Source organism: Temnothorax longispinosus, chromosome 1 (assembly GCF_030848805.1).
Source record: "Temnothorax longispinosus isolate EJ_2023e chromosome 1, Tlon_JGU_v1, whole genome shotgun sequence".
In the NCBI taxonomy this organism is placed as follows: domain Eukaryota; kingdom Metazoa; phylum Arthropoda; class Insecta; order Hymenoptera; family Formicidae; genus Temnothorax; species Temnothorax longispinosus.
The window spans coordinates 25,957,068-25,979,864 of NC_092358.1; the positions used below are offsets into that span (position 1 = coordinate 25,957,068).

Here is a 22,797-nt window from a genome sequence, read left to right on the forward strand (position 1 = left end):
AGCTAAAAAAGCCTGACGGTATAACGAATAATTTAACTTTGACGATTGAGGTAGTGGTAAACTTAAATAATACCAGTCAATAGATATCATTTATTTTCTTGAATTCCATTTCTTCGTGAAGGAATTTTTGCGTTGTATGTTGAAAGTTTGAAAAACGATTTAAATTATTCCTTTCGCGAGGCTTTTTTAGCAAACATGACTTATTAAACTCTAATTGCAAAGTCGATGAGAAATGGCGATAGGCTTACTGTATTTTGATGAAACCGCAAACTGCCGGATCGGCGAAGCGTGCCGCCGCGGATATTCGCAGGTGCCAATTCGACTTGACGTCCGTCACAACTGCCGCGTCTCGATAATTCCGATAGCTCGGCGACCGGCTGCACCTGCAACGAAATTAACATGTTAATATTGTAATGCGTATCCATCACGCGAGCACGCCCTTGAGCGTGCCGACGATTGCGGTAAAATTCATTTATGTTCGTTTATGAATAGTCATGTCATGAACGTCCACGTGATAAATGAAGCGACGGGCATTCGCTGCCACCGGAGAGATGGACGTGGATGCAGACATTTTCCAAGTGCCTATGGATTAAAATTTCGTTTCGGAATTTGCCTGGGAGTTTGGAATAACATCTCGAGACTTTTATCGAAAGATATTACGATATTTACGATATTTAAATTGATCGAAGTTGGTATTTCTACCTGTAAGGATTTTTTTACATATCGGAAAATCTGAGCTCTCTTTGGGAAAAAATCGCGATTCTATCAGTTATATCGGAATGGTGAAAATGGAATGTTGACTTTGCAGAAGCAATATTGAACGCAGTATGGACAGTATCCCTCGCCGTTCGTCTAATCCCGATTAATCACCGTTACGGACGGCTCCGCCTGTTATCGACGTGTCTGCGTGCCTGATACGCACACACTTTGTCCATCTGACGTGTATAACGGGGCACGCGTGCATACGCGCGACTTAGGCGCACGAGGCCGAGCTCGTGCAACACACAGAGAACAGGAAGCAGGATGTTGACCGAGAGGGGCCTGACGACGCGTTACCTATACATAAGTATGTAAATCACGTCACGTTTCTTCTGTCGACGCGACTGCCGTGTCGCGAAAAGACAGAGATCGGGTAGACGAGGGACCGGGTTCCTCACGTAGGTAACGTGCATCAGGACCAGCAACACCCGATAGATGCAGCCTTTCCCGTCAGTATTTCCCGCTTGCATCGTCGGCCGTCCACCGAGTTACCGCGATGATAAATGAGAATTGCGAATTACAGCAGGTATCTTCACGCTCTGATACGCCAGGACGGCTGCACGCGATATTTTCAGTTTTGAGACACACGTAACTTATTGAGAAAGACACCCGCCGCGAACGTTGAAGTTGTGAAAAATAACGCAGTTCTAAAATTCCTGAAGGAAGAGTTTTTAATAAAAAGTACACGAATTCTGGTACACCCTGTATATAGCGTATAACGCGCTCGATTTGCGAGTGAATTACATCCGGTTTCTTCCCCTCTGCGTCTCTCTTTCTCGCTCTTATTCTCATTTCCTTTCTCTTCCTCTCATCCTCTTACGTACCCAGCGTTTCCGGATATTTACATGTTTGGATTTGGGAAAGGTTGTGTTCCGAGCTGCTTAAGTCTTAATATTTTTAGATTAGACAAATAAACTTGATCATATATACGCGCCTAAAAATATTACTCGCTTCTCTATGTATGCATCGCAGCTACTTCTATTTTCTCCGAGAAACGTTCTGTCATCGTTCTTCAAAGAAATGCGTTTCTAGCAAACGCGGTAGTGCAGTAGGGAGACGCGCGTTGCATTTCATCCTGGGACGTTTTCTGATGCGCGTTGACGCACGAAATCCCCGGATTTAGCCATTCAATCCACCCCGGAGATTACATTCTGCGCGCGTGAGGAAGCAGTGAAAGGGAGAACGGTGCAACGGACGCAACGGACGGAATTACACATTTCGTTTCTGGCCGCGGGAACGCGGTGGCATTTTTAGCATTCCACGGCTACGGGGCAAGGTCAGACACGCTTGGGCATCTCCTCCTCCCGCCCAGAGACTCCTCTTTACTTTTACACTCTCCGTTCTCCCGATACCGAGCCCGGGGCCCGCAAAGTTGGCCCCCTCTTTATGAGACGCGCGCTTGCGGTGGTCGATTTGCTTGGTGGTGACGATAGAAGAAGATTCGGATTCTCGGTAAGCTCGCTATTTTCACACGACGGTCCCTCGTGTCTCGTGTACAGTTTTATTAGCGGGGACCGTGACTCACGATCTCCCGCTATATTCGTTACCAGCAGTGGCAATGAACCGGCCGACATCGCGCCGCAATTATTTGTCCTACGAAGCGCTCGCCCGCACCTTTTGCGGCTGGTCACTCATCCTTGTTCACAATAACGACGGCGACATGGTACAACGAGCGGTCAAACATCAATGAAAAGTAATGTCGGTTTTTCGTAGCCCACCTACCATTGCCGTTTAACGTCATATAATTATTGTTTACGCGAACAGAAAATGCGGGACTACATAGACTTTCGATCATGATCAATGAAGAAATAAGAATGTTTTATTCAGGAAAACGTTCAGTTGCCTTACGTTCTGTTTAAAATCGAAACGAAATAAAATTGGACGACAGTTTGTTGCTTTATTGATTACAACGCAGTTCGCCGCTGCGATGTACTAAAGGTCTACGGAACGACACTCGATCGACCCCTTTCTATGACCTCCGAAGAACCTAAGGATTCCTCGATGCCTTTCACCACGTTCAGCGCGGATTTCCCTGTGCGATACTGAACAACATTCATTATACCCGTTTTTCAAACGATATATTTAAAGATCCCAAGGTTGAGCCGTGAGGATCCGATAACGAGAAATGGTTAACAAAAGTGGCGATAACCTAATCATTGACAACTGATAATCGAACGTAAGGTCGTTGCGGTGCGGTGTCGTTGCGTCTCCCCGCGTCTCGATCATTAGAGTGACCGCTTTCCGGTAAATACCATCAGATTTATGCTAATAAGCTTGCCCCGCGTTCGGCAAGAGAAAGGTTTCATTCTTGGAGCACGAGGGGACACGACCGGTATGGTCTATAGAAGAGAAAAGTATGAGCTATAGAGTACTATCGCTTGCGCAATGTCCAAAGTACGTTCCGACTTCTCAAGTATTCTCATCATTCAATCGACAATTTACAAAGATATCAGTCACGTATAATTAGAACACGAGTATGGAATCTAGATTAAAAAATGTGCTCTTGTACATTCTATAAAATCATTTTTTTTAGACACGAAAAAAAGTGTTATATTGAAGTGTTTCTAACAAAGTATTAATTTGTATTAATTAATTTATGTACACTTTTTCCTTTAAAATTATTCCAAAAAAAATGAAGATTTTTTTTCACCGATGTATGATTATTAATATGAGAATTACCTTCACGGTGACGCTGTTGGCGGAGCTCTTGATAAGATCGATGATCTCCTCGCGCGACTTGTCATCCACGTTGATCCCATTGACCTCGATCAGTCTGTCACCGGGCAATAGACCCGTGTCATTGTTGTGCTGCACTAGAGCGCCAGGTTCGGCGAAAATCACCGGTCTCATCTGTGTGACGCCGTTCGCCGCCCGCTCGACGATCACGGCGCGACGGAGCGAGAAGCCGAAGTCGTTTCGCGGCGGAGGTTGCCTCTGGATGGTGAGTTCCCTGGGTTCGGGTAACTCGAGCGGCACGATCTCCGGGAGCTGCAGTTCGATCCCCTGCTCCTCGAAGGAGACCGACGACCGCCACCTCGAGAAACCCTGGGACTCGCCAACGGGCGACAGGCTGAACGGCGGCGTCGCGAAACTTGAGTTTGTCGTATCCGTCAAAGAATCCGCGGATGGACTAGCGCTGGTAACGACCTGAATATGGTAAGGAAATACTTGGAGGTTACGCATTAGATTTATTGTCTATTTAAGTCTATTATTATTTATTATCGATTTATGATTCTTAAAAGTATGTAAACATGAAACAGAGCGAATCTTGAATATAAAATACAAAATTATGGAATAATTTATGGCACATTTATTAGCAAGGTTTAAATCAAAATTAAAATTTTGATAGAATTTTTAGAAAAACTCGTTTGACGAGTTATGAAGATATCGCGAAAATACATTCTACGATCGCACGGAAAAAAATTGTAAAAGACATAATTCACTACTGCTTGCTTTATTATCGTTCCAACGGGATCTTCTCTGTTGACGTTGGTTTACGTCAAAATTTCAAACAAACCCATCACTTAGCATCTCATTACACGTTTCGGAAATGATCGTAATAATCGGGTTTCGCCGCAACTGATGCGCGGGAGAGAAAGCGGAACGTTATCTAACCTGAAGCAGTTTGGCGTCAATTTGATGATGATGATGCTGCTGCTGCTGTTGCTGCTGCTGGTATTGTTGCTGAATTGCCTGTTGTTGCACGGAAAGCCACGCGGCTTGACACACAGACTCCTCGTCGTTGCAGTCGTCTTTGTTCAGAATACTGTTCAAATGCGTCGGCACGTTCTGATAGGTGATCACCTCGTTCTGAAGGGTGTTCCTCACCAACAAATTACTGGCCTCCTGGTAACTGGTTTCCGTGCCGTTCGGCAACACATTCTCCTCCGAGAGAACGTTGACGGTACAGCTGTTGACGGTCAACCGCGGTCCTTTGAGGATTCCTCGCTTGGGCGGTTTCGGCGGCAACGGCGGTAGACACTTGCCGCCGGATTGAACGCCGGCGTGACTCGTCGTCGTCGACGCCGTGGTCGTGGTCGTCGTCAGAGATGTGAGAGACGCCTCCGACGAGTCGCTCTGCATCAAACCGTCGGGCGTTCTAGTCGCCCAACTGCTGGCGCCGGCACCGATCGCCGAGCCTGGACCCGCGTTCTGCGTGGCGTCCAGAAGATCGCGATCCAGATGCGCGAAAAATGACGCGCTGTAATCCGCGGTGATGCCGCTCGGTAACTTCTCCTTCTCCTTCCGACGACCAGGAATTTTCAGTGATCTACGAACCTGCAACAAAGCGTGTAAGAATGACGAAATTTTTTTTCAAGAACTCTCCCAAGCCAGGGGCACTTAAAAATGTGTACCATGCAAAATCCTACGAATTTTCTCAAGAAGCTTCTCTTATTCTGTGAACGATGCGATTGTAACGACTCGTTGTCCATATCGCAGAATAATTTTGCAATTCTTATTTTTCGTTAATGCAGTGCAACGAGTATGCGACCAGCACTTCATATCGCGCGTGAAACCACATCCGACCAGCGACGATACTGAATCTACAGAAAAGAAGCTTTTCAAGACGAAATCTTATCTCGCAATTCAGAACTCTTCATTTCTATCGAAAAATTCTCTTATGATCGATTAAGTTCTTTATAGTGTAATCACATCATTAACACACACGTTTTTTTAATGCACAGTTTATTAATAATATCAATTTGAAGAAAGCTACTGGAAAACGTTATCGCCTCGTGATATTGACAGCTCTGTTCATGCCGATAAGAAATATAATCGGAAGATATCGGTAACTTTGTGTAACTCATAAATTTGCAAGCAGTATCAGTGTACACCCACTTAGTCATCAGAAAATGCGATAACCAAAACGTTCATTCGTTACGAACTTAATATAAAAAAATCAACGACTGGCAGAACTCACAATTAAGATAAATAATATAGTTTGCAAAGATAAATAATATAATTTGTTGTGTTTTTCCAAATTGTAAAAAAGAGGAAAGGGATCGCAACAGAGCAAGGATATTTCTTAGCGAAAGTTCCCGCGACGTTTTTGCATTTACCTCATCCAATCGTAGGAGCTCCTCCGCGGACATGCTGCTGCGATCGCGTTTCTTAACATCCTTCCGCTCCTTCTTCTCGCGCTTCCGCTTCTCCTTGTCGTCCTTCTCCGCGGCCTTCTTCATAAAGTTAAACATCTTCTTCACTCGCTAAACGTCACAAGAACGCGAACACGAGAAAGAGATAACATACGATATCTCGTTTCTCGATTGCTCGATTGGCCCTACGCGACGCGATCGCGGACAGTCTTGATTTCTTGCACCTCGTAGCATATATATATATATATATATATGTATGTGTGTGTGCTATGTATTACGTATCACCGTGATTATGCAGCACCGTCTGTCAAAATAACCGGCGAACTTTTGCCGCGACTCGCGCGTGATCGGCGCTATTGGCCGTGCGAGACACGCCGAGTCGCGCGCATCGCCTCGTCACCGCCACCGCGATGCCCGGCACTCACGACGACGACTCGAAAAGCGGCTGTCTGTCACAATTCGTTCCGGAGTAGGCCGCGTCGTCCGTCCGAGGTAGGCTCTCCCAATGCCCCGGCTCGCCCCGCAGCGCACCGGTGCACCCTATTCACCGGCAACGGCGCCGCGTTCATCGATTTGCCCTCGGGATCGTCCCCTGGAAATTCATCCAATTCTAACGTTAGTCGTACTCGTGAGGTGCATCGCTAACAAGTGCGTGCTTAACGAACGATCGCAGGTTTGATCGATCACGATCGAGATTGAAACGTGCGCGGTATAATGTGTAGGTATAACAGAAAAAACAGAAGTAGCAAATTAAAACTTATATACTCGTATATGTATACGCAACAATCTATAAACTTCTTATAAGACTTTCAACTTTTTATTTTAACTTTTTTTTTCTTGGTTGAACTATATAAAACTTTGTTTAACTGTATGACTTTATTCAGGTAAGTTTTCTTCGTTTAACACAATATAATCCCATTTCAAGATTATAGATTGCGTATATATAAGTCTTGATTTGACACTTCTTTTTGTTCTGTGTGCGGGGCTCGTGATGCGCTCGGCGCGCGGAACAAGGCGGAAAGAGTTCGCGGCTCGCACACTTCCGGGATCTCCCCGACATTTGATCTCCTCCCCGCGCGATTAGCGCCAATCTGGAGGTCGCCCGGATGTGGTGCACGCAAGGGCGTGAACCGAAAACGTTTCTTCATGGTTGGACATTGCTTCCGGCGTGTGACTCGATACCGCGAGGCATGCGGAAACGAGGGGCGACGGCACGGGCAAAAGAAGCGGCGATAACGCAACCGTTGTTCGGTGCACACGCGTTCGGTTCGACTCACCACGAGGAGCGAAGGGGTTTTTTTTTCGTTCCTCTTTCTTTCCCGAGGTGCACCGCGAGCTCGCGCGAAACGCGCGAAACGCGCGAATGCGCTCCCCTCGCGTTCTCGTCATCGCGTGACGCCGCCGCCGCCGCGTAGTCAGCAGAAATAAAGAAAGTTGCCGAAGCAGTGCATTATCGAGCCGATTACCTCAACGATTATCGACACGCGCGTTCTTTATTGCGTGAAAACGAAGCTGACGAGCTGAACGATCAACCGTTTGATTTGGGATTCAATTAGAGGAGGCTGCAACTTTTTTTTCATACGACAACGAAACGCGGTGCGTCGTGCGATTATTTGCACCTTCGTTACTCGCCTATTTGCATGCCCTCGCGGAAGACAATTTAGAAGTCATAAATGCGTTCATGGGGTCTACGGGAGAGCGTAGAAAATTAGAAAGGCGACAATTAACTGCTGCTAATGAAACCGCACACATTCTAGAGATTTAATTGCACGTTCCTGTACAGTTCTTTGCGCGTGCATGTGCATACGCTGTGTGGTCGGGGAGGAGATAATTTAAATGTAATCGGGGCAACGCGGAAGCGTATTACGCAAACGTTGATCTTACATCATTAAACTAGCGCGTGGAAATGAACGACAGATCTGTGACAAAAAAAAATGTATCTACACGAAGGACGTAATATATCAAACACTCTATTCTCGCGCGTGACGTTCATACTGTTCATAGTAGCCGGCGTTGTTCGCGAATAACGATACGCGCTCGCTTTTCCACCACACCTTGCTCCGCGTTTCTCGCTCTTCAAGGACGGCTCGGAAAATCCTGTTGGGCGCCGGCGAATCTACAGGCGTGTCGATCGATTAGCCGGCACACTCGCGGAGCCGGCAAATTTTTCGGAGCACGCGGTGTCGCCTCGGCTCCGAAAATCCCGACGGCGATCGATGCCCCGATTCGCTCCGGTTCGCGTGCACGAAGCACTAAACCGAGCGCGCGCTGCGAAGCGCATCGCGAGCTTTACTACTGCTACCAGTGACTTTTGCACGGAGAGAAAAGGATTCAGATTTTTTTCAACGAGTCGCTCGAGAAATCCCAATCGTTTCGCTGTAATTGACAGTCATTCAAGTGTCTGGAGACCCGAAGTATCCGGCGACTTAATATCGCTTCACCGAGAAACATTTGGCTAAAGACTACATCTAACACCGGCGAATCTTCCGCGGCATGCGACCTTTTCGGCGAGTCGCTCGGAACGTCTCGCCGCGATCGATGCCGCGTACTCGCCGTGCCTTACACCTCGCTACGAGCGCGTGCGGTGTTCTCGTCTCTCTCATAGGTATTCGCGGCTCTAATCGGCAAAGGCGCCCTACCTACGGGGGTTCGACGAGCCGCATCGGTCGATCGAACCCAGGTGGAGAGCGGGAGCGTGGCCTGCCTGTTGTACGTTGTTTGACACGTATCCTACACGGGCGTTTCTCGTGCTCCGAAACTGACAGCGAGCGGAGCCAGCCAGCCGTGCGTATACGGCCACGAGAGACACGCGTCACATCAACGGCACCGCTACCACAACACCCGCCATTCGCACGAGCCACCACGACGCGTGCTCGTGCAGGACGCGCGCTCTCGCTACGATCCCACGGGACTCTTCGGTCCGATGAATCGAACGCACCTAGGAAGGCCGCGCCTGGGTGACTTGGTGATAGGCGCGAGAGCTGGTTCTCCGCGGCACCAGCACCGTGATGACCCAGCCGAGGTCGGTTCTCGGTCGACCTCCTCGCGGTGCAACGCGCTGCGACGCGAGTACGTGCATCAGTCGGTGGGGGGCAAAGGAGGAGGGGGAGGGAAGTTCAACAGCGGCGCTCTTTAAACGGCGTTATACTACGACTCGGTCTCGCACTCGCTGCGACACGGAGGAGGACTGTCATGGCAGTCATGAATTGGGAGCGGGGCCGGTGGCGACTGCCAGCGCCTTCGGCCAGACAACGGCCTGTTAGCCAGCACCCTTCTTTTCCAGACAGCCTACTCCAGCATCGGCGCATGCGTGCGCCGCTTTTTAGACCTTTCGATCCACCGGCGGAGCACGGCTTTAGCGGCATCTTCTAAAGCGGCCCAGGTCTTTGACTCCGCTCCCAGCTATACAGCCTTCTGAGTAGCCACAGAGAAAGAGAGTGATTTCACCGTCGGTCGGTTGGAGAAGGCAGTCGGGAATCTGCGGACTCTTGATGAAATAAAGAATTGGAGCTCTCATAGGTCCAATGAATATAACATGACGATTTAACAATAATTAAAGAATAAAGACAATAATACGATTAAGTAATTAATAGCATAATTATATAGTTTACTTTAAGAAAAGTGATATATTGATAACATAAGAATACAAAACACTACAAAACTGTGTTTACATTAATAGCATTCTTTTATAAAAATACTATTTTATACCTAATCATGTGCGAAAAACATAATTTGCGATATTTTTATTAACTTTCTATATTCGGAGCATTTTGATCCGATGTTTTTTTAAATTATAACATCTTTGATTTATTGTCGATAAACATACGACAGACTTCCATCCCGCCAGCTGGCAGCAGTTTCTATATACATGCATAGCACAGTTAAAATACATGTACAATCTCCGTCACGTTTTACGATCTATCAGCTGATGGCAGCGTCATTAACTGATTGAATCTGCATTTTGCATCTGCATTCCGCAGAAAGTCTAATGAAGCATCATGTGGTGTCGTAACGTATTGAGGACACGTACTATCGGCAATAAGCCAGCTATATTAGCCTGTCTACAATGTTTGACGAATAACAATCTCAATAGTGTCACGTTGAAGCATCCAGCGCGACGTTTATTTGTTTCGGATGCGCGTGAATGTACGATCGGCGATGTTATCGATCAATGGAGTCGCCGATTTGAGAGCGAAGGCATACCGGAGCCGGTGGAATCGATAGAGCACATAGTGGCGCACGTTATAGGAACTAAGAAGGTATTACTAATAGCGCTATTGTCTCATACATAATTGGTCATTGACGACATTCAGCGAATGACAATTAGGTGATAATTAGGTGACAATTAGATTCATTTTACGTCGTGCGTATTTTTTTAATACAAACGCAATTATACTTTTTGTTTACCTATTGCAGTATTTATTTGGCTCGCAGTATAGCTGCTTGTCACGAATTTCATGACTGTCACTTTTTAATTACTGAACATTTTAGTAGAATAGATCAAAGTTGGAGATTCAGGCGATATATATTAGAGTATCAAAGCAAGACAGTACAAATATACTTTGCAAAAAATATATTAAAAATCTGTTATTAGACTCTAGAACTAACAAGTGAAAAATTGCTCTAATTCTCTCTTATTACAGATAGTAGATATCTTGAATGTCAGAAATGATCCTCTCACCGCGAGTCAGATTGAAAAATTGGAGTCGTTATGCGAATGTCGATTGTCTAGGTAAGAGGTCCTCAAATATGGCCTTTATATGGTTCCATATACTGGATCAAACTGCGCGAAGACCTTCGCGCTCACTTATGAATGCCAAGTCCTTGCAGAATGCCAGTTCAGTATATTATCGGCGAATGGGATTTCCGAGACATTACCGTGAAGCTTGTGCCACCGATTTTTATTCCTCGCCCAGAGACCGAAATACTGGTGGATTTTGTGCTGAAAAGACTGAGTTCGTCGCAGGCCAACAGTTGCGAAATCCTAGAAATCGGTTGCGGCTCGGGCGCGATATCACTGGCTCTCGCTCATGCTTGTAAAAGAGTATGTGAGATGATAATTTTATTGGGCTATTTGTATCCTAGGAGCAGACTCTGACAATTAAGAGATAATAGAATAATATGCTTCAAGATAGAAGAAATAAAGAATAATACTTTTCTAGATAAAGTGCACAGCGATCGACGCGAGTCCGCACGCTTGCGATTTGACGATAATAAATCGGAGCAACCTGGACTTAACGAAGCAAGTTACAGTAATACATGCGACCCTAAAGTCGGATGCGAGTATCGAAGTTTCGAGTAGCTTGAATGGTGCCGATAATGTGGATTTAAATTCAAAACTATTCGATTTTGTGATCAGTAATCCGCCATATGTGCCAACAAAGCAGATCCCGGAACTTCAGCCTGAGATAAGGATGTAATGCGCAAAGTGTGACTGTCAATTTCGAATCCTATATAAATAATAATTAATAACATATTTATTATGTAGTTATGAGGATCTCAGGGCACTGGATGGCGGCGACGATGGACTGAAAGTGATCAAGCCGCTCTTAAAATATGCTGCCAAAGCATTAAAACCTGGCGGACGTCTCTTCGTGGAGGTTGATCCTACTCATCCGGAATATATACAATTTTTTACAAATAAATATCCCGATTTAAAGCTCTATCATGAACATACGTACAAAGATTTTTGTAATAACGATCGATTCGTGGAAGTAGTGAAAGTTATTTGAAAAAGCAATTCTTGACTTTACATTCGTTATATTACTTTGTATATATGTTTTATATGATTATTTTGTAAAATTGTCTTAATAAAACCGACACACACATATTAGGTTATATATATTATGTAAGTTTATTGCATATTTTATTAGTTATGTCTATAACTGTAACTGAGTTATAGATATGTGTCTATATTGGACGGATCAGTCACAAGAGTTTATATTAATATTTTTATAATTTAATTAGTCAAACTTTCTATCCATGAGTATTGTATTAATTTTTTCAAACTGTTTGCAAAAACTTAATACAAAATTTTATGTTTAATGTAATGATATATACAGTGACTGATTAATAAGTTAAATTCGGTAGCACAATTTTGACTTTGAACGACAAAACTATGACATGACTTATTTTTCGCCTCTTACTATAATGTTTATGCTTTCGATGTAGATATGATACGTGTAAAATGTTCTGTTTTGCTACATATTACAGTTCATATAATGGAAAACTTCGACGTCGAGTTATAAAATTTTGTGGAAAAGATTTGATTGAATATTTACATCGTTTTTGGACTTAAGAGTATATCACTTCGCGAGCACTTAAGCTAATAAATATTGCATCCTATTGTACTTGTAACTGGGCTCTACTGGGGCGAGAATTTTTCAAGTTCTTTTTTGATTGACGCAATCAAAGGTACCGCAGGATCCTCCGGTGGTAACCTGCTATCCGCTAATATACGCCTGGTGTCCACTTCCGGCAAGTTCGGTCTGTGGAATGGACCCGCGCTGAGTGGCCTTGAGCCCCAGGCACCGCGAGAATGAATCGATTCAGTTTGGCCAGTTTCCGGGATGTCCTCGTCCAGGCCTCTACGCGGCAATGATGTACGGGGTCGTGTTTTCATTTCCATCGTTGGCGTTGCTACCGGACTGCATAATTATACAATCACTTTTATTACTCGATTAATTTAATAATTTGTTTAATACACAAGTAATATATAAATATATCGTGAGATAATTTTTTATTTTAAGTCTCGTTACATTTCAGAAACTTATTTCTCATTCGTTCTAAAAAATAGAAAAATGTGCGTATTTGATATTAGTAATAATTTAGCAACTTCGAACTTTAATAACTGTAGTTACCTGTTAGAAGAAGAAGAAGGATATGTACCTGACGTGGGCGGATTTGCCTCTGGTCTCCGAGAGTATCGCGAGTGTGTCCGTTGTACATGCGACGGAGATCGGCGGCTGCGGCGGTCGTTGCGGCTCTTTGATCTTGACGTCTCTGCTTCCAAAGAGGCTGAAGGAGTCCTCGAGCAACTCGTGGAGTCTCCTCCTGGCGCGGCCCACGGGTCCGGGTGGTAGACGGTACACTCCATCGATATCCGTTTCGGATGTACCATTACCTTTAAAGTAGTTGAATCTTTCGAGAGATTGTGTGAAGAAACGAATATTCTTTACATCTTGCAAATCGATTGCGAACGAATGAGTTGATGTAACTTCGCCGTATTTTTCGATTAAAATAATTCCTACACTTTTACTTTACCTATTACTCATTCGTTCGTAATCGATACTGAGAGAAACGTTGGCGTCGCTGGTAGAGTATTTTTAAATAATAGATATTGATATTAAATACAGAGCCGAAAAAATAATATGTTTACCTTCTGTAGAGAATATCTGCTTGCTAAGATTCCAAACAATCGGCCCTACAGCTCCAGGATCCTTCGAGGCGCTCGATGTTCTTGCGAGGAATGTATCGTCGATATTGTCGTCTCTATCGTGACGCACTAATTCTGGGGAATCGATGTCTAAGTGTTTGACCTATATAGAGCACATTTTGTCATCAGTACAAAATACGACAGGATTTATATCGATTGGCATGATTTAGCTCATCTTTCGAAAATTACCATGACGGGTTCCAACACTCTAGACAGTGGTTCTACGCTACGCATACTAGGAAACTGCTTGCACGATGGCATTGATAAATAAGATCGCGGTGAAGCGGTGGATTCTTCCTTATGTTTTACATAACCGTTCTCCAGAGACTCGAGTGTCTCTACATGATCGGTTAACGAGTCCGGTGACCCGGCTCGGTCCATTGCGTTCGCTCTCGCCATTCTTCCATGAGACGCTCTATATTTCATATATAAAATGTACAATTATCGTATATATATATTTTATCTTTTAATTATATATAATTAATTTTAATATCATTGGATTAGTATTATTATTAATTTTCTTATGCGATCATGTAACTTAGCATATTAATGATTAGTCGTCCTTAATTCAGTTGCTAGGAACTTTGTTAATTACCTTGCTTTCTTAACTGCGTGTTCTTGAGTACCCCAAGGGGCCGAACCGCGAGTTTTTCTCGGTTCTTCGTCGTCGTCGCTGGAAACTTCGTGAATGCCTAATTCCAAACTGTCGGGCGTGTCGGGCGTGATCGGAGTTCTGGATAAAGTCCGCGGAGTTTGCCGCTGACTGGTACCATCGGTCTGCGAACAAGGGTGAGCCGCATTAGAAACGATGATATGCGATCCGAAGAGTAACAATTTGCTCAACGGAGTGGGAGTAATATTTTGCTAGAATCAATATTGTCCTGACATCGAGGAACCGAATTGTCTCCCCTCGTAATTTCCGACGTCGTTTCGTTGATCGTTCGCGTGCCGAAATGGTTTTAATGCGTCGAGCTTATTTCCCCATAATACCCCCGTAATCTTTATCACGCAAGGAAAGAACTTTAAAAATTATGAAGTATTCTTTTACGAGACACTTCCGCAATTCCACACGATGCGGTTTAACAGACGTATATTTTGTCGTTTCTGTTACACACGCTTTGCATATAACGGAAGTTCAAATCAACGCTGACTCGCGCTGTTAATTCGGATTTTTTAACGCGACTAAAAAATAAAAATCGTATTGCGTACCTTGACTTCTGTCTCTGACGTTGAAAAAGCAGCGTTATCGAGACCGGACGTTGTGGCTGCGTATTCGCGTTCCTTCTTAAGAATACTTTTATTTGGCGGTGCAACAACAGCGCTGTGCGCTCTTTTTCTTTTGGCAACCAGGATCAAGCCAGTGAGAACCAAGATTAGTAAAACGACACCCGCGCCAGCGGCACCGATTAGCAGCCATGCGTCTCTCCTCCGCGATAGAGCTAGAGGTCTACTCTCCTTCAGATAAGCTATAAAAAGAATGCAACATAATTTGTTTTTTATTATAATTTTATCAAATTTTTCCGAATAATTAAGACTTACTATTTTACTCACGTTCGCTTTGAATAATCACCGGTGCACCGAGTTCCAGAGCGACTTCCTGGGGCGAGAGAAGCGCCATATCCCTCGCGGCCGTTTCAGCAGGAACGGGCTTATCGTCGAGATGAACCGAATAGATCAATCTCGTAGCGCCGCCCTCGATTACGGTCGTATTCTGCATTCTAACTTTTACGACCCCCGGAATCGAACCGTCCGCGAAACGCGATCTCGAGCGTATATTTGCACTCGCATTTTTGTTATCGTTAGATCGGCTTCCGGAGATGCTATCAGTATTCAATTTTGGCACCAATTCTGGTGGGGATTGTTTGTCGGAATCGTCAATTCTATCGGGACCGAGGTGCGTCGGATCGACGGTTATAGATTCATCGTTCTGTATGGACAAGGATTTTGTTTCTCCTTTCAACGTTTTTATGATCTTCTTCAGAGCGAAATCATCTTTTGCAGTTTTTTCGTTATTATCGGTCGCTGCGTCGATGTCGAATGTCGGCAGCAACATCTTTTTCGGCCTGGGGATTTCGATCATTCTCATAGATTTGACTTGCGAGACGTTCGAAAAGTATTTGTTGTCGACTAATTGTAAGCTTGGGACGCTCGCTTCAGTTCCTGCGCGAGTCGAAGAATTACCGATGGTGCCAACCGTTAATTCGGATGGTTGAGCTTCGGTTGTATTTGCGGGAATCTCTTCTCGCGGGGCTCTCACTTGGGACGAAGTTCCAAGACGTTCTTGTATATTCTATGGATATTGAAAAGAATAAGAATATTGGAAGGAATTAGCATCTAAACGTATATTTTACCTTTCGATTAATAAGGCCGCGTAACAATGCGTCTCTTCGGGACCGTGGATCCGTCGACAGCAGACCGAGGTGCCGTTGCTGCTGTCTGGAAAACGCCGCTCGATACAAGCGAGCCAAACGAAGCTCGACTTTGGGTGGTACGGCTTCACCTGGTCGAAGAACTGTCAATAGCCAGTACCTATCAACACAAATTTAGCATTCTTTGTTACATATTGCAGAACGATATCTATAGATTAATATAACAAAGATACTTATTATATCAATTTATTTATCAAAATATCTTTTTGTCATTTGTTGACAATTCTCTGCAGTCTTCAATTTAAAAATATGTATAAAGTCAAAGGTAAAAAAATATATATTATTCTATAATAATTAACCTACCTTGGGCCTGGATCATCTCCGATAAGGACCCCGATGCTCTGATCCTCATCATCGTCCAACCTAGGTGTCGGTTCTATGCACGTGACGCATTCCGGATTGTAACTATCTGGACGATGAGGAGATATGGGGTCTTGCGGGCCCTTCTCATCGGTCGGGGTATAAACTGTGACGGTGTGAACGATCGTCCTTGTCTCGTAATAAGTTAAACCCTGATTGGGATCCACCCACTGCGGCGCGTCTTCCAAGCCGGTCCAAAAGAAATCTTGGAGATGCACCCGTCGTCCCGGTAGATGTTCGATCAGGATAACTTCGTCTTCTGTATATGAGCGAAAATCGATTTCTTTGTCTTTGTTACGTGTATAAGATCCGACGAAAAAGACGAATATATGGCGAATATACACACAATGAAATATTCATTATTGAAATTACAATATTGACTTCGCCTCTGCCAACGCTATATCTGTATACCTTAAATATCAATGAAGCAGCTGTTATATACCTTAATACGTGATCTTAAATTATTCAAATTATTGTCGCAGTTTTGCCTTCTGTAAAGTATGAATTCTTAATGTTCTACAATTACGATGAATATTAATGATTTCCATGAGTTACAAGACTCAAGAGAGAGGATCTCGTGTTCTACCATGAAAACTCATGTAACGATTCTGCGAGACAAGAAGGGCAGGAAAACACGGGTGCTTGTACGCGGAAGCTTTTCCACGAGGAATACCTCGTCGATGGGGCCAACGACCGACCGTCATGCGACTTATCGGCGATGTCACGACACCGCCGAGGATGAGCCGATCATAATAAATGCGACAATAAAGACGGAGGACTAATATAAGAGACTCCTTATCACGCGATCACGTGATTGAAGATCATAAATGTCATACAATCCATTCGTGAACAAAATTATTTTCCTTGGAACACAACGAATCAAAATCATAACTTCTGTTGTTATTATGTCATTCTAAGAATTCCAGTAATTTGGGAGTAACGTACTCTTGATCTGAAAGTTTTATATTTATCGTTTTATTTTAATGGTTGAAGACTACAGCTGAGTAAGAAGAGTAAGACAACAGAGCAAGAAGTTTACATTTTAGCGAACGGCACGATATTCGAAGTGAAACTGATTTTGGACTTTGGACAATTTTTCAGATTTTGCAAATTGAAATTGTCCAAATTTTAGGTAATAATATGAGCGAAGAGCTCAAATTATCGATCAATTATGACACTACGTGGAACGCGTCCGTGATCCATTCTCCTCGCGGAATTTTTTTCGCGTTGTTACGACGACCTGGTTTCACGCTTCGCTTGACTTTCCGGTACGGAAATATTGTTCAAGTTCCACGTATCCGATCGTTTATAGTTTCGCAACTTTGTACCTACGAACGAGTAATTCATTCCTGTCGCCAAATTCATCTGTGTCATCAATGATTAAGAGAATGCAGTAGTTCCGTATACAAATACAGTACATAATTACAGTATACGCTGCATTAACGTATATAGATGTATGTATATTCTTTTCCTGTCGTTGGAAAGCTTCATTCAATCATTCCATATATACGCAGAGTTCACAGTCACGCGGCATACCTCAAGTATTTTTAGTACGTGATGGTAGTGTTAAATCAATAGAAAACGGAGTTCCTATGGTGAGAATGAACCGAATTGATCGCTATTAACCCCCGTACGCCGCGCTGCTCATTCCATTGCATTCTCGTTGATATTCCCGTAAATTCACGAATATTGCATTGACATTTCTACTCGACACATGGTATCGAGACTATCGAGTAATGTTTACTCTTGACACTTGTTTTAAGAAAACTTAATTTTTCATGGTTATTTTACACATTTTATAAATATTACACTATACGACAAAGCTAATCGAGCAATAAGTATTGGTGTTTTACCACACAATCAAAATAGTAGTATCACGTACGTACGTATATAAGCATGCTGATAATAATATCGATTACCTGGCGCACACCTGCATAAGAACACTGAATTACTTAAGCTGTCTCTTAGGTTGGCGCCTGGTCTGGCAACCAACTCAATTTCGAATAAAGCTAGTAGCCCATTGACAAGGTCACGGAAGAATGCACCTCGCGCGGAAATGAGATCACAGAGCACACTGCTTGTGTTTTCACGTGCACGTGTGTCACGATGTGAAAGAACGGTTCCGAATCGATCGAGCACGTGGAACCCCACGTATATGCGGCCTGCCGCTGCCCGATTCACACACGCTATCTGTATACGCGCGTAAAATTTAGCGCGCGATATACCAGCACTATGGAATAAAAATATGTAACTTATTCGCGTAAAACGTAGACTCGTGTTTGTGTTAATAATGTCAACATCAAGTTACAAGCAACAACATCGAAAAATCTAAGTGTCACGAAATGGAACGATTTCCCTAATAAGATAACTCTTCTGCCCTGAAAGGATAGCAGCGTTCTGACGTTTCAAGCCAATAATTGAAGGGTGGAAAATAAATGCAAAAAATTTCAATTAAATTAGAAGCATATCCAAGCACAATCTGAATACAAAAGTGAGCACTATAATCTCGAAATGATAAAAAACGATACGTTTATATATATCTATGTAAAAAAACGTCTATCACTATTTTCGTATAAATTTCTCCATAGTGATCTACTTAAAAAATGCATCGCACTAACCGGCTCCTGGTGGCATGGACGCGAGCACTCTCGAGATATTGGAGTTCTGCAGTAAGAAGATCGTAATCTGCACGACGGTGCCGAAAGACGCGGATAGCGCTCCACGCAATATACTGCATAGTAGCATCGCGTTAAGCGCTCCCCGCTATACTGATTCGACGATACTACGGGGTGTTCCTCATGGATGAGTGATAGTGTCAGAGCAGAGTAGAGCCTGCGCAAAGGTTGCGTGGGTGAAAGAACCGGTGTGTAACGAACAGGTGAATAGCAGGTGAATGGGATTATACAGAAAAACATAAGAATAGTCATTGGCAGTTAGGGTTTTATTTCTATTATCTCTTCTTACCCTCCTGTTTCCACTAGTCATTTTTATGTGCAACTAATGTATTGTGCGAATTTATATCCATGAAATTGTATGAGTTTATACTTCAATACAATTTGCCTGTAATCCTTTTTACCTGCTGTCGCTATGTATATCAATGTGTATTTCTCTCACCGACTACTTATACGTACCGCGTCTAAAAAACTACCTTTATGATAATCAATAAATTGAAATTAAATCGCGACTAAGACTATTTTTGTAAATTATTTTTTAATAAAACAGTAAAATTCCAGACTTAATATAATATCTTAATATAAAATTAACACAAAATTGTATTGATTAAAAAAAATTTTTATTTATATTTTAATTTTTGATTATTTAAAATTTTTTTTGAACAAAATAATTACTGCTATAACATCTTTGAATAATATAATCAAGTTTTGGATTTATAATTTAAAAGAATAATTGCGTAACATACATTCCTATAAAATTTATTTTTAATCCTATGCAATAACTAAATTATATTGATATTTTAATACGATAATATTTAAAATCTAGCGCTTCTACAATCTGATATAATTATATTTAATTAACATACACCACTTTATTAATTTATTTGTCATTGCTGTTTTTGATACTTTTGAATACTTTTGAACATTTTCAATATGTTTCCGATTGATCGTAACTTTGTAATGCTTAATGTTCAGCATTGTAATGCGGTCGCTTTTGATGTAATACACGTCCATGTTTTCTTCAGATACATCACAGGTTGTTGATCCTCTTACAAGTATTATTAATTTTCGCTTCGTCTACATTGTTATTACACATTTAATATTACTACATTTATAATTTATTAATTTATGCCTTCTTATCATTTTATTCTCACGTGTTCACACTCTTATACCGTTTTCCATATTAATACGCTTTCTCATTTGCTCATACGATAGGCTCTTATTACATAATGTCACAGTTTAATGACTCTATATATATTTCTTATACTACTTTTTATACTCCACACGGATTCCAATCACGATCCAGTTATTTCTTACGTCCACATGATTCAGTATTAATAATGGCGCTCACGAAACGATTCAGAGTGGCGATGCAGCCTGAAATATTTCCGTGCTTAGGAGCTATTGATACGCAAAGTAGGATGCTCGTACTATATTCATTTAATAACACGCATATCAATTTCGCAGCATAACTCTCGAGACCTACTAACCAAGTAAATCGCATTATTTTTTAATCTCGCCTTTCACGGAGAAATGAAAAGATCACTAATAATTATAAATACATACTGATTCCAGGAATACTTTCATAATTAAACAATTTGCATAATGCAAATGGATACAAGCATTTAATTAAATACGATAAAATTTAATGTGTTAAGACATTCGCATCGAGCGTACATTTACTTTCGATGATAAAATAATAATTAGCATTACTGTAAGAGTAGTTCTAAAGTAATGCTCTATTGCGACATGACATCAAATTAAAGTTACATTACTTAGACTTCCATGAAGTTGCTACACGGTGCTGCAACCTATTACCGAACCGTCGAAGTTACATAGCGTCATACTTTTTGAGCTGTAACATGGTTTATGTTTACATCAATCAATCTCGATCACAAATATTTACAATTATGTGATCCGATAATAATTATATTATTTTTAACGTTATGTATTGTTATCTTTCTGATACAGAAAACAGCTATTTTTATATATTTTTTTTTCTTTTTTTCAAGTAATAACGCTCTATAACGTCAATGTAACTTCTTTTTTTTTTCGTTATTTATTCAAGGCTTCAGTATTCTTAGAATCATTAATTGTTGTCGCGTCTTACTTTATGGACGCAAACTTCGGAAGTAAATGTATAAGTTATTTGAGGACTACTGCGTGTAAGAGAAAGTGAAAATCAGGAACTATCAAGGTACTAACAGGAATAATACAAATTAATCGCATGACCTCGTGCGATCGGCGAAATGTCAGGGCTGCGGCATGTCTTAATGCCCCTTACAGATCTTTCTTAAGTTAGCTTAAATCGATGGCGAACTAGTCGCGTTTCGCTTTTACTGAATTTCGCATGAACGTATATTGTTGATACAAAAATTTATATTCTACAAATTTATATTTGTTCATATGTTTGATATTGTAGTATAGCATCGCTACAATCTATTTCTTAAGTATAACGCCGCTAGTATTTTACTTAAAAATACTGTTTTTTTTTTAATGCATGAGAACATGATCTTTTTCTTCGTTTTATTATATCTTGCGCGTTTCGTTCCGCTTCCTCGTTTTACCCTCGAAACTACTTTTGTGGATGCTACTTAATCATATACGGTTTTACATTACGTCATATATTTATATCGTGACTTTTTATATCTTCTCTGCATGGCACAGTGATAAAAAAAGATACTTAATCTCGCCGAAAAAAAATTTTTAAGTCACGACTCCAAGCTTCGCTAACAATACTCGCGTCGTAAGATCCAAAAATTGAGTTCCGCTCTGCACGCAAATGGCAATGGAACGACATCAACATCGGTATGAGTAATTTTATTGTTTAGCAGCGGTATATTATTTCCGCCGTTCTCAGCATGATCTTTTGAAAATATACTGCAACAAAAAATTTATCTCGCATTATCCCTTTTTTATTTCAAGCAAAGGACATTACGACTTACTTTCGCACAAGCAAATCCGTAAATAAAAATGCATTTTTAAGCGCTTTTTAAGCATTTTTTTAACGCTTATTTAATACTTATTAAAGCATTTTTTTACATGCTTTATTTTTAAATAAAAACGTATTTGCTGAAAAAAATGTTAATTTCCAATTTCCGCAAATTCAATATTAATATTGAAACTTTCTAATCACAAAAAAGGCATTACGTTTCACAACTTGCCAGCAGCTGCTTCGCACGAGGTTCGCGCGAGTTCCATTATCGACCGCGTGCACTTTCTCAATGTGTTTGATTTCAACGTCGCCGCACTTCACTCGCAAGTCCCTTTCTGTTTTCCCGTATCTTCGCCCGCGATTAGGCACCCCAGACACCTTACATATGTTAAGTTATGTAAAACGCGTTTCCACGAGCTTCAGAGCGCGGCAATCGCTGCAAGCCGTTACTTTGATTAGATTGAACTTCCCCCGTGATGCATACGCCGCTATAAAATGGCAGGCTTCCTGTCTCAAGAGAACAAACCCGTTTGACGATAATTTCTTATTTTCTAGAGAGATATCGCCGAATAATTTTTTCATGATTTGTCATGCTCTTAAGGATCTCTTAGATTTCAATTATAATGAGCGCTTCGGATAAAATGCTGACACTTATGCAAATCTCTCGATGACATTAACAACCATGTATTCCATCTTCGTAAATGCAAAAGAGATCGTACCTAGAAAGTATTCTATAAATATGATCCTTACGAGAGGAGATAGGTATAGAGTTTACGGTATTTATGAATTATGTATGATTTATCGAAAAGGAAATGCCGCGCGCGCGATCAAATGCTGAGGCAATATTTACACCAGGTGATTCGAGGCTGCAAATATTTGCTAAATCGCTGGATGGAACCTTGGATATTACGTGTGACTCATTGATCGAGTCGATTGAAGCTGCAAATCCAAATGATTGCACAATAGATATCGTTTAAATCCGATGGAGCAAATCGTCCATCAATCTTCTCAGTTTTCTCGTGATTTCTCTGTATCTGTCGTCATTGCCTCCGATATGAGGCAACTAATCCACTTAAAGTCATCGATCACTAATCGTCGCATTTTGAAATAT

General features: G+C 42.0%; 3 protein-coding genes across 9 annotated transcripts in view; 1 reads left to right on the forward strand and 2 right to left on the reverse strand.

Moving 5' to 3' along the window:
- Positions 1-9,089, reverse strand: part of LOC139821178 (unconventional myosin-XVIIIa) — a 46,213-nt gene extending 37,124 nt beyond the window's left edge. Inside the window, exons 1-5 of one of the 3 annotated variants that reach the window (XM_071792042.1) lie at positions 8,794-9,089; positions 5,820-6,447; positions 4,375-5,037; positions 3,439-3,906; positions 249-383 (exon numbers count right to left, since the gene is read on the reverse strand). In XM_071792042.1, the coding sequence (XP_071648143.1) occupies positions 249-383; positions 3,439-3,906; positions 4,375-5,037; positions 5,820-5,954 (1,401 nt within the window). In that variant the 5' untranslated portion in view covers positions 5,955-6,447; positions 8,794-9,089. Of the gene's footprint in view, positions 1-248; positions 384-3,438; positions 3,907-4,374; positions 5,038-5,819; positions 6,448-8,494 lie in introns of all 3 variants that reach the window. The other 2 variants (XM_071792051.1, XM_071792033.1) reach the window with 2 other exon arrangements.
- A 640-nt stretch (positions 9,090-9,729) lies between these two features.
- On the forward strand, positions 9,730-11,693 carry Hemk1 (HemK methyltransferase 1). 2 transcript variants are annotated; one of them, XM_071792167.1, is made up of 5 exons: positions 9,730-10,114; positions 10,499-10,587; positions 10,677-10,899; positions 11,018-11,271; positions 11,344-11,693. In XM_071792167.1, exons 1-5 carry the CDS (start codon positions 9,854-9,856, stop codon positions 11,585-11,587), a joined length of 1,071 nt encoding a protein of 356 aa, XP_071648268.1. In that variant the 5' UTR covers positions 9,730-9,853; the 3' UTR covers positions 11,588-11,693. The 2 variants fall into 2 exon arrangements, with proteins under 2 accessions (XP_071648268.1, XP_071648275.1); XM_071792174.1 differs by having other exon boundaries at positions 9,731-10,114; positions 10,686-10,899.
- Positions 11,694-11,720: 27 nt separating this feature from the next.
- LOC139821207 (uncharacterized) lies at positions 11,721-18,875 on the reverse strand. Of its 4 annotated transcripts, none has more exons than XM_071792109.1 (10): positions 18,698-18,873; positions 16,023-16,338; positions 15,642-15,819; positions 14,842-15,580; positions 14,500-14,756; positions 13,886-14,067; positions 13,480-13,705; positions 13,234-13,393; positions 12,716-12,995; positions 11,721-12,502 (listed from the first exon to the last, which is right to left on the reverse strand). In XM_071792109.1, the coding sequence occupies exons 1-10, from the start codon at positions 18,822-18,824 to the stop codon at positions 12,220-12,222; spliced, it is 2,748 nt and encodes a 915-aa protein (XP_071648210.1). In that variant the 5' UTR covers positions 18,825-18,873; the 3' UTR covers positions 11,721-12,219. The 4 variants fall into 4 exon arrangements, with proteins under 4 accessions (XP_071648210.1, XP_071648219.1, XP_071648227.1 ...); XM_071792118.1 differs by having other exon boundaries at positions 11,725-12,502; positions 12,744-12,978; positions 18,698-18,870; XM_071792126.1 differs by having other exon boundaries at positions 12,360-12,502; positions 12,744-12,995; positions 18,698-18,872.
- Positions 18,876-22,797: the final 3,922 nt, after the last annotated feature.